Source organism: Mustela erminea, chromosome 3, assembly GCF_009829155.1.
Source record: "Mustela erminea isolate mMusErm1 chromosome 3, mMusErm1.Pri, whole genome shotgun sequence".
Classification (NCBI taxonomy): Eukaryota; Metazoa; Chordata; class Mammalia; order Carnivora; family Mustelidae; genus Mustela; species Mustela erminea.
The window spans coordinates 127,945,276-127,959,933 of record NC_045616.1 but is presented as its reverse complement, the minus strand read 5'-3'; the positions used below and the strand labels follow the sequence as shown (position 1 = coordinate 127,959,933).

Here is a 14,658-nt window from a genome sequence, read left to right as displayed (position 1 = left end):
ATACAATTTCATAAATAGTAAAAATGTGGTCAGTGTTTTGATATATATTAACTTTTTAATTTTTTAGAAAGATTTTTATCTATTTGTTTGAAAGAGAGGGAGAGAGCACAGCAAGGAGGCAGGGAGGGAAAAGCAGACTCCCCGCTGAGCTGGAAGCCTAACTGGGCCATATCCCAGGGTCCTGGGATCATGAGCTGAGCCAGAGGCAGATGCTTAAACTGACTGAGCCACCGAAGCCCCCCTTTAAATTTTTTTTATTTTTTATTTTTCAAAAAGATTTTTATCTATTCATTTGAGAGAGAAAGAGAGTGCACGAGCAGAGGGGTGGGGCAGAGGAAGAGGGACAACCTGAACAGGGACCCCTGTTTTGATATATTTTTAAGGGGACGATGGAGAAAGCACAGAGGCTGAGTTCTTACATTCTAATATGCTGCTTTTTGTGTGTCATAGACATTAAGAATAAAAAGAAACCCTTCACTTTCTTCATTCATCAAATTACATAAAACCATTTAATCATTAAAGGTGTCCTCTCTGAACCCTAGACAAGTGCCACAGTTTTGTATTATGTTAGCATTACTTGAATACATAATGCACAGAAATTGTCATTGAGGAGTAACTGTGTGCCAGATACTGTCCTACACACAGTTTTGAAATTGAACATGAGTTCAATGCCTGACTCCCCCACTGACATTGACTTTTTGGCATCTGATTTCAATTCTCTAAACCTCAGTTTCCTTGTTTGCAAATGAGGATAACAATAGTATCCTCATCATCAGACTATGATGAGGACCCTGCAAAGTGCTGGTTGATTGAATACTGAACGGATTAATTCCCTGCATAAATAAAGAGGATGTATGTCTTTAAATCTTGGCTCTGCTACAGAGTGATGATGGGTAAGTTACTTTGTTACTCTGGGTCAGTTAGTGTGTATATAAATTAAAGGTAGTAGTGGTACGTGTAGTGGACTGTGGTCCCATGGATGTAAAATTCTTAGAATAATTTCTGGCACATGAGTGCTTAATAAATATTGGCAGCTACATTGTATCATTTCTTATCTGTATAGTTTTATTTCTTATCTGTATAGTTTTATTTCTCACTGTATATAGCATTTGTAACTTCATACTCTTATAAAAATATTAAAAAATACAGATATGTGTATATAGAGAATATGGGAAAACTATTGTTTTTATGCTCTTTCATGTATGCTGGTTTATGGCACTCCCAGGGCTGGAGAAAAGTTGATTTCTAGAATCTAGAATGTCTTCCTGTGGCACATAACTGTTGTTACTTGTTTTAATTTTGATATATCAGATTTCTAGAACTGCCTCTCAAAACACAACGACATTTAAATGGCAAAGCCCGTGGATCTGGTCAGAGCTGGTGATGTTTAACATGGGAGGGAAAATCATGGGCACATCATTGTCATGGTGAATTCTTTCTCCACCCCTTCCCCATGAGAAACTCCTTTTTTGCCCTTTGAAGCAGCTCTTCTTCTCAGAGAGCACACTGCACACCAAGTGGTCCTATGAGAGGATGGTTGAATTTGCCACAGAGAACTGGGGATGTTTGAAACTACGAAGCAAACAGTTCTTGAATTTATGTATGCAAAAGCATGTTTATAAAAATAGATGTCTAGACGGTATAAATAATCACAAAAGATGACAGTCCAACTACATGAAATTAGTTAATTCATGTCCCATTCACTTCTGAGCTCTCTATAGAGATCAGGAAAAGGAGAGAGCACACATTATCTTAAGGAAAATGGAAAAATAAGTGTTAATCTTTGCTTTCAGGGAATACGGAGCCATTGATGATGTAGATATTGATCTGCATATTGATGTTAGCTTTCTGGATGTAAGTATCAATTTATACAGTATGATTGATACATTCAAAAACATTTATTGTTTTCTAACAGTATTGTTGGAAAAAATTAAATATTCGTTTCTCATATTAATAGTATATGCTGATTTTGTTAAAGTGGTTATAAAGAAATACAATGACTGGTTGAAGAAACACATGATATATATATTTTTACATTGGTTCTTTTAATATATTCTGAAATTTATGGGCTCTTATTATAGTACTTCATTATTTCTTAAATTTTAACTTTAATTTTCCTATGTAGAAGGCAAAAATTAAGAATACTTTGACATTCTTCTCCAAACCAGTAGGTCGTGAGGTAATTTGTGAGACTTACTGATTTTTGTATTTCTTCAAAGTAAATTAAAAAAAAAAAAAGAGTTTCATTTTGAAAAAAAAAAAAAAAAGAAATCAAGAACTCCATAAAATTAATTCATCTTTTAATATATTTGCACAGGAGGAGATTGCTGTGGCTTGGGAAGTGATTCGAACAGAACCTATAATTGTCCGACTACACTGTTCACTTACACAGTATTTAAATGGCCCAGGTTAGTTTTATTTCTGTGTTTATTATTTTGAATATGAACTAGTTGTGCATTGTGCACTCAACAGAATATTCATTTGGTAATTCTGAGCATAATTGCAGCTATCTTGATAATAGTATTTAAATATACTTGCATCCTAACAAAGATGGTTTATTGCCAGTATAACTTTTTTTTTTTTTAAGATTTTATTTATTTATTTGACAGAGAGAGAGAGACAGTAAGACAGGGAACACAAGCAGGGAGAGTAGGAGCAGGAGAAGCAGGCTTCCCGCCTAGCAGAGAGCCAGATGTGGGTCTCGAATCCAGGACCCTGGGATCATGACCTGAGCCAAAGGCGTCTAGACAGTCAACCAACTGAGCCACTCAGGCGCCCCTGCCAGTATAACTTATGGAAACAGAAACATACAACATTTAGTTGTATAGATTTCAGAAGTTGACAAGTTGCTGTGAAACAAGCAAATAAAACCTAAAAGAGAACTTTGCTTATAGTAGGGGCTCAGAGGGTGTATTTTGGGTTACCCTTAGATTTAATTATTTATGTTTCTGATTCTAGGATTCAGTTTTAATGTTTACTTATCCCACCTTTGATTACTGATGAATTTAGCCTAACTATAAATACAACATACTTCTATTTTTGAAAATGGAAATCTTAGTAATATTTTTGTTTTCCACTATCTTAAAGGATGATTTTGTTATATCTCAAGTGATAGTTATTTACAATAAAGGACATGATTATTAGACCTTGCCAAGACTTACTGAATTACGGTATTTTCCCCTACCAGATACACATGCGTGCAGGCCCACGTGCACACACACACATACACTGTATCTACTCATTTTGCTCCAGTTGCATACTGCTGAATAACAAAGCACCCCCAGACTTAGTGGCTTAAAACCACCACTTACCATCTCTAACCGTTCTTCGAGCTCAGATGAGCAGTTTTTGCTTGGAGTCATCCATGCCTTTGAAGTCAGATGGTAGGTAGAGCATATGTCGACTAAAGGCTCTGCTAGGTCTGATGCTCAAGGTGCAGAACTTTGAGGTAGCAGTGGATGTGTGTGTGTCATCTTGGAGCTCAGCTGCGGCCCCTTAACTTGAGTGTTGATCTTACACATGGCCTCTTCATGTGGCTTCGGGTTTCTTGTAGCATGGGTACTGGAGTCTGGAAGCAAGTGTTGCAAGAGACAGGCTGTGGATGCCGCCTGGAAAAAGGCACAGTGAATCTTCCACTACATTGTATTGTTCAAAGCAGTTGGAAAACCCACCCAGAATCAAGGGATGTGGATATCGACAGCACCTCTTGAAGTCATGGCCATCTTCACACATCCTTTACTGTGATGTTGGCATGTCTTTCTTTAGGCATATTAAGAAACTTATGTCTACAATTAGCTTTTACACGAGAAAAATCCCTGACCTTCCAAGCTGATGAAATACATAGAAAGGGTGCCTGGGTGGCTCAGTTGGTTAAGCGACTGCCTTCAGCTGAGGTCATGATCTTAAGAGTCCTGGGATCGAGTCCCACATGGGGCTCCTGCTCAGCAGAGTCTGCTTCTCCAGCTGACCTCTCTTCCTCTCATTCTCTCTCTCTCTCATGCTCTCTCTCTCTCAAATAAATAAAATCTTTAAAAAAAAAGAAAAAAATACGTAGGAAAATTTCTTATTTTGAAAAAGTTTCTGTTGAGTCACCTCTTTTCTATTTTTGTATAATGATTTCTACTTAAATAATCAACTCTTAATATAAAAGCATATGATTTAATGCCAGGCAGAGACAACTAGATGTTACATATTTTTACTGTGATTATTTCAAATGTATAGAAATGCAATAAGAAAGAAAAAGAATTACTCATAATCCCTCTATAGTGAGAACCTGCAAATAGTTTGGTGTTTCTCTTTCCTGTGCACGCTTGGCTCATTTTCATAAAGTTGACATTGAACTGCGTAGTTTATGTACCTTATTATTATGTCATGAGACTGTTCTCAAGTCATTAAATATTCTGAAATGGAATAATTTTTAATATCTGCACAATATTCCAGCTTATAGGTATATGTGTTTTTGCTGTTCCCCCAAATACTGTGCTGTATGGTTAATTATTTTTCTTTCTTTAGGGATTTGATATGTGACCATTTGGTTTTATTCTGTTTGTGGTTAAAAGAAAGAGCAGCTCTTATGTTTGAACTTTTTTTTTGTTTGTTTTTTTAAATTATCAGGGTTAGGAACAAAATTGGGTCAGTTCATTTCTACTCACACTACTCCACCTGTGTGAGATGAGAATGTGGCATGCTTTTATGTAATCTTACCACTGTTACTCATTTTTGAAATATAATCTTGAATTTTAGGCAGAGATTTTCCTTCTCAATGTCTCTTTAAAGATTTGCTATATTTGCATAAATATATATTTATTTGCTACATTTGCATAACAAAATTTTTTTGGGGTAAATGTTCTAATAATTATATTCCAATTCACATTTAGATGATTTTATTATTTGGTACACCTTCTTTGGTATTACAATTCATCCATAATTTAGTCCTTCTGTTTTCATTTCTATTGGTTGATTTGCCTACCTAATAGTTTATAAACCAAGGAAACATGAGGATTCTTCTTTTTTTCAAACCTCAGAATGACTCTGATTTTGTGAATGAGACAAACTTGACCAACCATAAGTTTATTGGGTCATAATAGTTCCCCCCGAAAAAAAGGTAAAAATACTTTAGAAACCTCTGCTAGCTTGTGTCTGAAGTGTTTTAATTTTGTTCATTTGTAAGACATCTACTTTGGTGTTGCTTGTGTTTTGTTATGTGTACTTATTGGGCTATTTTTTCCCTTTTTTTCCTTACTGTTACCTTTTATGTATTTATTTTCAGTGGTACCCTTTGGTCTTAATTCACCTCAAGCAAGTTTTATGAATAATCCAAGGTTGAAACTGACCTAGTTAACAGCTGTTTTTGAAAAAAATTCATTGCTAGGTTTTGGAAACGTATGAATAATACTTATTTCAGCTGTAATATTTGATCAGGGCTAATCTGACAAAATATCTGTAAGTGAACAGGAATGATAAGAATTAAAGAAATACACCTCCTTATCCACTTTAATATTAAAGATAAGGACTATTTTCCTTGTATATGAGGAAATACATTTTAAATAAAAAGACATGATTTTTCTTACTATGTATTTTTTCAGAATTGCTCTTTTATAAGCCTAGTTTCTGATTTGAAGGGCAAGGCTGCTTTCAGTTTAATGCGATAAACAGCCAACATTATTAAAAATGTTTTTCTGTACAAATCATCTCATCATTGGTACTGTACATGTATGTGATGAGTGTTAGGATCATTTCCAAGTATCTTAAGCATCCCTCACTTACTGCCTTCCCAACCTACGTTATATGAAAGACTAGGAAAAATCGAGTAACTTTCACCTTTTTTAAAACATGAAAATGTTTCTGTAGTGCATTCTGTCAAGTTCTTCCTCAGTCTGTTGTCCCTAAAAAATGAACCCTCTTGGGGAATTATTTGGTTATTTTAAGGTAACTTTTAAATAGATTTAGGAAGGATAGACATTTTTATTCCTTTAAAGGAAGGCTTGTTTGTTGTTTTTAGTTTTAGGTATCAGTACCGTTCTGTGTTTTTTGTTTTCTGTTTTTCTGCATGAGGTCAGTAATTTTAGCTAAATTTATTCATGAGTACTTGTTTGTTTAATGGGATTTTTATATTCCAGTTTATTTTCTAACTGATCATTAGTTATCAGAAAGCTATTACTTGAGGAAATTTTTATAAAAATTGGGTGCCTGGTGGCTTAGTTGGCTAAGCGTCGGACTCGATTTCTGCTCAGGTCATGGTCTCAGGGTTATGAGATTGAGCCCCGCATCAGGCTCTGCGCTGAGTGTGGAGTCTGCTTAAGATTCTCTCTCTGCCCCTTCTTCCTGCTCTCACACATACACACACACACATGCTCTCTCGCTCTATCCCTCAAAAGAATTATACAAATCTAAAACATTTTTAGATTTACAGAAAAATTGCCAAGGTAGTACTCCATGTCCCCATACACTCTGCATCCAGTTTCACTGATTATTAATATCTTCTGAATACATTCAAGTTAATAGTAATAATTAATTTCATTAATTTAATAATAACACAAGTTTTATCACTTGAATCTTGGAACATTTTTGGAAGTACCATCTTGTTAGCTCTTTTAGTATATTCTAAAATTTAAGTCATCCAGATTTTATACTGCTAGTTGAGTCAGTGTTTGTAACTTACATTTCCCTAAAAGATTTATCCTTTTGGTAAAATATTGATGTTTATTTTCATCAGACTGTTATTCACAGTCTGAATAAGTTTTGGTCTTTGTATCATTTATTTGTAGGAATAATTTATATATCCAGGGTAAATATTTGTGTCTATTATATCTCTTTTCTCTCCCTCCCTCTCTCTCTCTCTCTCTATGCATCTTATACAGTTTCTTCCAGTGATAATTTCAGTTCTTCTAGTGCATTTTGGATTTTTCTGCATTTTTAAAAAAACAGGTCCCTTTTGTTTCTCTGCTTCCATCTCCCCAGCTATTTTATTCCATCTACCTGGGAAGAAATTGTGTCTTCTTAAATCTTCTAAGGGAGCACAGCAAGTTCCACTTTTGTCATCTTTCTCTAAAACAAAAAATAATAAAATAAAAATCTGCTGAGTGTCCAAGATGTTAGGATTTTTTATTCATTTTTGAATTTCTGTAGCCCTCGATTTGGGACAGGAGGGATTTGAGTGATGTCCACTCAGTTCCTCAGTCTGTACCTAAGGATTGGAATGCTTTTGGAAAAGGAACTGATTGATGGTTCTAGCACCAGATTTCTTTGATGAGTGGAGTGTTTGTGTCCCAGAGTAATAGCCAACCCAGGGGGTGAGGAAATTGAGGGTGCCAATTTGGTTTCCAGTGTGGGACATGTGTGGTCTGAGAATGTCCTGTTAACAAGACGGTTTACCACCTCCACCGATCCAGACCACAGCATCTCTTGCCAATTACTTTAATAAGTTCCTGAATGATTTTCCTACTTCTCCCCTTGTTTTCTACAGAGATCTTATGCTGCCACACCTGTGGTCCTTCTCAGATCTCCGCTTCTAAAGGGATACCTTGTTCACTGCTCTGTGGCTCCACTGGTCTCTTTGCTCTTCCTAGAATATTGAGGCACATTTCTCCCTTAGGGGCCGTGCCATTGTGATTTCCTCTGGATAGGACACTTTTTTCTTCTGCCATGCTATCAAGTGCTGGAACATATTTTTCCCATGTAACCTTTACTCCAAGACCCTTTCCCTTCTTTATTTTCCCCCAGAGCCTTTACCACCATGTGGTAGTCTATCTGTCTAGTTTTTGTTTGTCTCCTTCCACTAGACCAAGGCTTCATGGGGACAGGGATATATTTGTGTATGTGGGTTTTATTTTTTGTTTTGTTTTTTTTTTTGCCATTCTATCTATAATGATTGGCACAGTGGACACTCAGATAGATATTCTTTAATAAACCCATGAAGAATGAATGGTGAGTGATTTTTTCAGAGATTATTAAATTCATAAACATCATAGTTATTAGCTTACAGAAATGCATGTACCTGGTAAAAACACATGACAGGTCCCCTAGTGAAAGGCAAGTCTCCTATATCTCATCATCCACTGTTTTATTGCAAAAAGAAAAAAAAGAGTGTGTTGTTCATACAAACATGCCTCTTCCACTTACAGAATCATGTACAAGCTATCCTACATATTGCTATTTACACTTACATATTTTTTGGCGATTCTTCATCATTATACATATGATACTCTTATAGGCACATATGTTATATGTTAATGTATGGTATCTAATGACCAAGAATGATCTCCAAAATCTATATATATATATATATATATATGAAGCATAAATAGCAATGTTATAGGACTGGTGTATGCTATTTTAAAATATGTATGTGTGTATAAATATGTTTTACATACTATATAATATGTAAATGTGTAATATATTTATGTATGTGTACATAATGTACTGTATCATATATATTCCTTTTTGGTCTTTTCCCTGGCTGATGGTCAAGTTTCAGCTCAACATTTCGACTGATTATTTTTTCCTTTGCAGTGCCCACTGTTGATGTCTTTCAGATTTCTACAAAAGAGCGATTTGGACTGGGACATCAGCTGAAGAAGTAAGTTTCCCAAGGGGGAAAAAAAAATTTCTTTGAAAAAGAATTGATTTCTCATTTTGCTCACTCCTTTCCCCTGTTTCTTATCAAAAGAGTTTTTTGAAGTGAGCCCCTCGGGAGAGGAACTCATCTGATGCCAAGAACTGCATCAGTAGTGTAGCTGCAGAGCTCCCCGCTTGAAGCAGCCGCCATCCTTGTTTGCCTGCCCAGGTCCAGTCTCCTCCCTCCCTGCCCTTGCCTGTGGAGACTGATCTGTGTGGGTGCAGGTTCTAATGTGTCGCTGTGGCTATAGGTGACCAACAGAGGAGGAAACAGTATAAGAAGAGAGTATTTATTGCCTTTGATTTCCACCCTAAGAGGTCACCTTGAGTTGACTAGTCCTTCAAATGAAGCTTTCTTCTCTGCTCTAGGCCATAGCCTATGCATAACTCTCTCTCTCACTGGGTTCCATTACAGTTGTAATGGAACAACTGTAATGGAACCCAGTAAGTTCTTGCTTGTTCTTGGGGCCTAGAGGTGGTAACAGTCAACAGCCACTGGCCCTGGCTGACTGCACTGTGCTTAGCTCCTCTGCTTACACTCTTAAAATGATCATTCCTTTTTCAAATAAACCCTTTATTTCCTCTTTGGACCTTTTCTAATGCAGTGATTGAATTTATATTTTATGAGCATAAAATTACTCCAGTCAAAATGACTTGTAAAACTTGGTTGCATATAGTTAAAATTAAATTTAGTAAATCCTATGCTATATACATCAGCTATAAAAATTTGTATTACTGGGACTTCTGGGTGGTTCAGTCGGCTAAGTGTCTTCCTTCATCTCAGGTCATGATTCCGGGGTCCTGGGATTGAGTCCTGCATCGGGCTCCCTGCTCAGCAGGGAGTCTGCTTCTCCCTCTGCCAGCTGCTCCCCCTGCTTGTGCTCTCTCTCTGTCTCACCAATAAATAAATAAAATCTTAAAAAAAAAAAAGAATTTGTATTACTGGAGAATTCCTAAAGGATTATTTATTCTTCTGAATATACAAATTTTACTTCAATTTAAATTTATCATTAGATTATTATATATTTAAACACATGGTTTGCACCCTCCACGATGATTCGGTTCATGCATTCACCAGTATTTTAATGAATTTTAATTGGGCATCAGACATTAGTCTTTATTGAGCAATGTTCTAAGAGAAAGTACTTTGAAACTTTTTATTTCATTTACTACACAGGGAATGTATTGCGGTCATTTTACTTGAGATTATTGTTGTAAAAGAAAGCTTGTGTGTGTTATAAAGGGTTGTATATATTATGTAGCTCTAGAATCGTCTTAAGTTTTTATGACTTGACATTGTGCAAATATGAGTTATATGTGGATCACATTTGAAAGGAAATTAATATATGGTAGTATTCTTGCAAATTCCCAGTGTTGGGTTTAAATATGAATATATAAAAAATTAGATAATAAACCCTTAATGTTTTGAATTGCACATCTCTAAAACTAAATTTACAACATATGTTTAGCACATTGTAGAATGCCATGGGCTTCTTTATAAGCACTTAAAAATTTTCTTATTTTTCTGCACTAGGATTAAGTGTGCTTTTCCAGTGGAATTGGTTTTTTTGTTTGTTTTGTTTTTTGAAGATTTTATTTATTTATTTGAGAGAGAGAGCCTGAGCAGAGTGAGAGGCAGAGGGAGAAAGCAGACTCCCCGCTGAGGTGGGAGCCCAACCTGGGGTCTGATCTCAGGACCCACAGATCATGACATGAGCCAAAGGCAGATGCTTCACGGACTGAGTCCCCCTCAGGTGCTGCTGGTTTTGTTTTCTTAATTGGATTTTGTTTTCTGTGTTCAGCTAGTATCTTACAGATCTTGGAGCTAAGCATGGTGCCTGCCTCTATGTTATGCCATCCAAGTTGATTACCACCATACCTTGGCACATCTTCTGTAATTTTTTCCCCTCCTGTGATGTTTTTTACCCTCACCCAATTTTCTTCCTTGTTTTTAATTTTTTTTCCTAATTAAATAACTTAAAAGGGCATTTTTAGGTTTACAGCGAAACTGAGAACAAGATACAGAAATCTCCCATATACTTCCTGTCCCCACATATGCGTAGGTTTCCAGCTATCAATGTGTCCTACCAGAAAGGTACATTTGTTAGATGATGTTAATGTTGATGAATGTACATTGATACCTATCATCCAAAGTCCATAGTTTTACTTTATGTACTTTATTAGCCACTTAACTTTTTTTTTTTTAAAGTGAAATGAAGTAGGTCCAGATGAGCCAAGAATGGCAAAAACACAGAAATCTTGGAATATGTAACTTTCTGCCTTTTAATGATGTCTGAGTATGTTGTTTGGACTCAGAAAAAGAAATGATGTGTATAATTCTAACTCTGAGAAATTAAGGAAAGCTGTGTTCTGTATTCATTGTTTAATCGCTTTATAGAATATGTAACATTTTATTAATATTTCCATCTAAATGTTTAACATATTATAAAGGTTAATTACTTCTAAGGGTAAATTTTAGTTCTATGAACAGTTTAGTATACGGGCTAGAACTTTTTCTTAATAGATTCCTGTTAAATTTTAATCTAATTTATTTTTCCTTAAATTATAAATAAATGGGTTTGCTTATTATCCTTTCTAGTCTAAAATTACATGATTTCCAAAAATATGATCTCATCCTCACAGTAAGTCATAAGAGAAAACTGAAATTTTCCAGAAACATAGCAAGTTAAGAAGGCTGACTCAAAATCTAGGCCTTTTGTTATCACTACTCTGGTTTGTTTTCAGCAAATAAGAAACACTCATTAAACTTTTCCTGTGATTCTTTATCTGGTGTGTTTCTGGCAACTAGACGGGCTTAATAACGATTGCAGGAACAAATGCATACACAGTGCTTATTGTATGTGAAGTGCTATTCTAAGCACTTTATGTACATTAACTCACTGGATCTTGACCACAGTGCTATCCAGCAGGTGCTGTTACTATCCACATTTCCTAGATGATGAAACCGAGACCCAGAGAGATTAAGCAGGGTGCTAAGGTCACAGTGAGAAAGTGGCAGAGCCGGAATCTGACCTCAGATCAATACTTTTGACCCATCCAACAACCTGCTTCTCATATAATCATAGGAATCCCTTTGCTTTATTTAAGACTTGGGATATGTTTTTGGCACTGAATGAATATTGGGAGAACATGAAGGCATTAAAAGAGCCCGAAAGAAAAAAATAAGTATTGACCCAAAACAGATGTAGTATAGTGGTCAGCCTCATATAAAGTATCTATCATTCAAAGGCTAAATATGGCATAGGCCATGGAAATATTCATCTTTTCTTAAACAGTGAATAGTTAAGTGCAAGTTTTTTTTTAAATGAAATTAAATTTAATTTTTTTTTCAGTGCTCCAAAATTCATTGTTTATGCACTACACCCAGGGTTCCATGCAGTATGTGCCCTCCTTACTACCCACCACCAGGCTCTTAAATGATATATGACTTGATGCTGAATTTGCATCAATCAAACTTAAGTTGTTTTTAAAAGGAAAAAACAAAAAGCCTTGCAAATCTCCAGTATTGCCTTAAATACATACAAACATAAAATTAGGTATAAATTCTTCATCTGTTGAGTTTGCATTTATAAAATGAAATTCAATGTATAACTGAAGTGCAAATTAAAATAAAAGTCAGATTTCAATTGTCAAATGAGTACGTTCATTTGATTTGATGCATGATGCTATCTGGCTGAAGCTGTTAGACCACTACAGGTTGAATATAGTGCTGGCTCCTCCAGTGCATATTCCTTTTGAAATCAGCATGAAGAAAAGCATAGCTTTGCCCACATATACTCCCTTTTCTTTGTTGGAACTACCTTTGTTGAAACAGCTGACTATGACATCGTCTTGTGTAGTTGATCTTTGACAATGACAACTGTAGTAACTCTTCACAGTGCTGGCATAATAGTAAACACAAACACCGGTGGGAGCGTTAAAATCTCTGGATGGCTCTCAGGTATCAAGAGGTGACCTTTAGACCACATGTGTTCCTATGTATATTTCACATTACCATGGACGCTGAACACAACATTAACTGTGTTACAGGACAGTTGACTCCACCTTTTGAATCCAAGAACATCTAGGGGTTTTGGGGTCCAAGTTGAGGAACTACTGGTTTCAGATGCTGAGGTCACACTTTGGAATGCTAATGCAATACAAAGTTGGAACAACTTTAGCTATAGTTATTTTTTATTTATTTATTTATTTGTTCCAGTTTATCTATCAAGAATTAGAAAAGCACTTGTTAGGTTTCTTATGGAACGGTATATAGGAATGGCAATTTTCGTATAGGAGAAAAAGAATCTGAATCTGCTTGGTATGAAGAGTGGTATCACTTGGGGATTTCAGGTTAGGTACAGGGACAAATGAAGACCCTAATATTACTGTTAAACTTAAATCATGCTGAAATCTTGGGTGAAAAAAAATCTTCAAAAGTAAAGTGTTAAATTAAAAAAAAAAAAATTCCATTAGCCTGAGCTTGAAGGTGAATTTACTGCAGACCGCATCATTGAGTGCAGTTTTATCCCCTTCTTCCTCACTACCTCTCTAGCTGAAAAGGCCCCCAAATATTCCAGAAATGCCTTTCTTCTGAACTCATCTAAGCTCGCTGACTAAAGGCTGGAGTACTAAGTCGAGGTTGTACTTACTAGTTATTGATGATAATTTGATAGAAACTGAGGATCTTGAGAAATTAATAATGGTCTTTGTGCTAAGAGTCACACCTGTTTGAGTAGCATATGTTAGCATCAGTCAGTCTGTACTGGATAACATAGGTGTTGTGGTTTTGCCACTTATTAACCAGGCTAAATTGGGAAGATTTCTGTCTTTAACCTTATTTGTGAAATGTGTAGAATAATAGCTCCCTGAGGGTGTTGATAGTTTAAAGAAAAAAAAAAATCTGTTATAAGCATTACCCCTTGGTGTATTATAAATGGTAAGTATTCGTACCAATTATTTTTTTTTTGTTTATTTATAACAATAAATGCTCCAAAAGCAATAAATTGCTCCAAAAGCAATCTGTGTTAGAAATAACTTGAGAAGAACATAAAAAGCAGACAATGCTGAATTGACTTTTGAAAGAAAATCAGAATATTTAATTTATTGTATACAGAATGCTTAATTGTAAAATTTCATACTTGAATCTCAGCCTTCATGGACCCTCTGCCCTTGCCACTTGAATCCCAGGTTCAAGGATCTGAGAAGCTGTCGCATTCAGGGACCCTTCTCAGAAAACAATGCTGTGACAGAGTCTGAGATGATGTTCCAGAATTCTTTGCTACAAAAACAGTGATGTGCTGTGGTCTTGACTTAGAAAATACTGAGATCAGGAGTTATCAAATTCCTGCTTTATGATGGTCACTAAAGGCTTTTTTAGAGTCACACAATCTATTTTTATTTTTTTAAAGATTTATTTGCTGTTTTAGAGAGTGTGAGCATGCATATGCAGGAAGGGGAGGGGCAGAGGGTGAGAGAGAGAGAGAAAATCTCAAGCCAACTCCGTGCTCCCACCCCAGGCTCAATCTCATGACCCTGAGATCATGACCTGAGCTGAAACCAAGAGTTGGTCACTTACCTGACTGAGCCACCAGGCCCCCCAAGACACACAGTTTAGTTTTTTTTGTTTGTTTGTTTGCTTTTTTTTTTTTTTTTAAACAGTGTGTTTTAAAGTGAATGGGCTGTGCAGAGAGAGAAAATTTGCTGATTTCATATTTCTCAATAGAATCAGTTTTACGTGTTTTCCTTTTACTTAACGATTTCACGGTTTCATTTTATTTCCCTTTTCATGAAGAAAATTGCATAAGCAAATCAACTGAAAAGAAATGGACTTTACTTGTATCTTAAGTGATAAAATCATAATTACTATCAAACATTATTTCAAAACTGTGTTTCTGGCACCAGCAAAATAATTCCGAATTTGCTTTTGGCTAAAGAACTTTGGCTAAAGTTGTTTAAAGGCTGCCCTTCTAAATCTTTTTATAGCCTGTTATTTTATCAATTCTTTTTTTTTTTTTAAGAGATATTTATTTATTGGAAAGA

At 35.6% G+C, this 14,658-nt stretch overlaps 1 protein-coding gene across 7 annotated transcripts in view; it reads left to right on the top strand.

Annotated features, from left to right (window-relative positions):
• The window catches only part of PARP8 (poly(ADP-ribose) polymerase family member 8), a 174,825-nt gene that overhangs the window by 112,766 nt on the left and 47,401 nt on the right, over positions 1 to 14,658 (top strand). For all 7 annotated transcript variants that reach the window (XM_032337436.1, XM_032337437.1, XM_032337434.1 and 4 more), the window contains 3 exons: positions 1,794 to 1,854; positions 2,318 to 2,408; positions 8,512 to 8,578. In XM_032337436.1, coding sequence (XP_032193327.1) covers positions 1,794 to 1,854; positions 2,318 to 2,408; positions 8,512 to 8,578 — 219 coding nt within the window. The remainder of the gene's footprint in view (positions 1 to 1,793; positions 1,855 to 2,317; positions 2,409 to 8,511; positions 8,579 to 14,658) is intronic.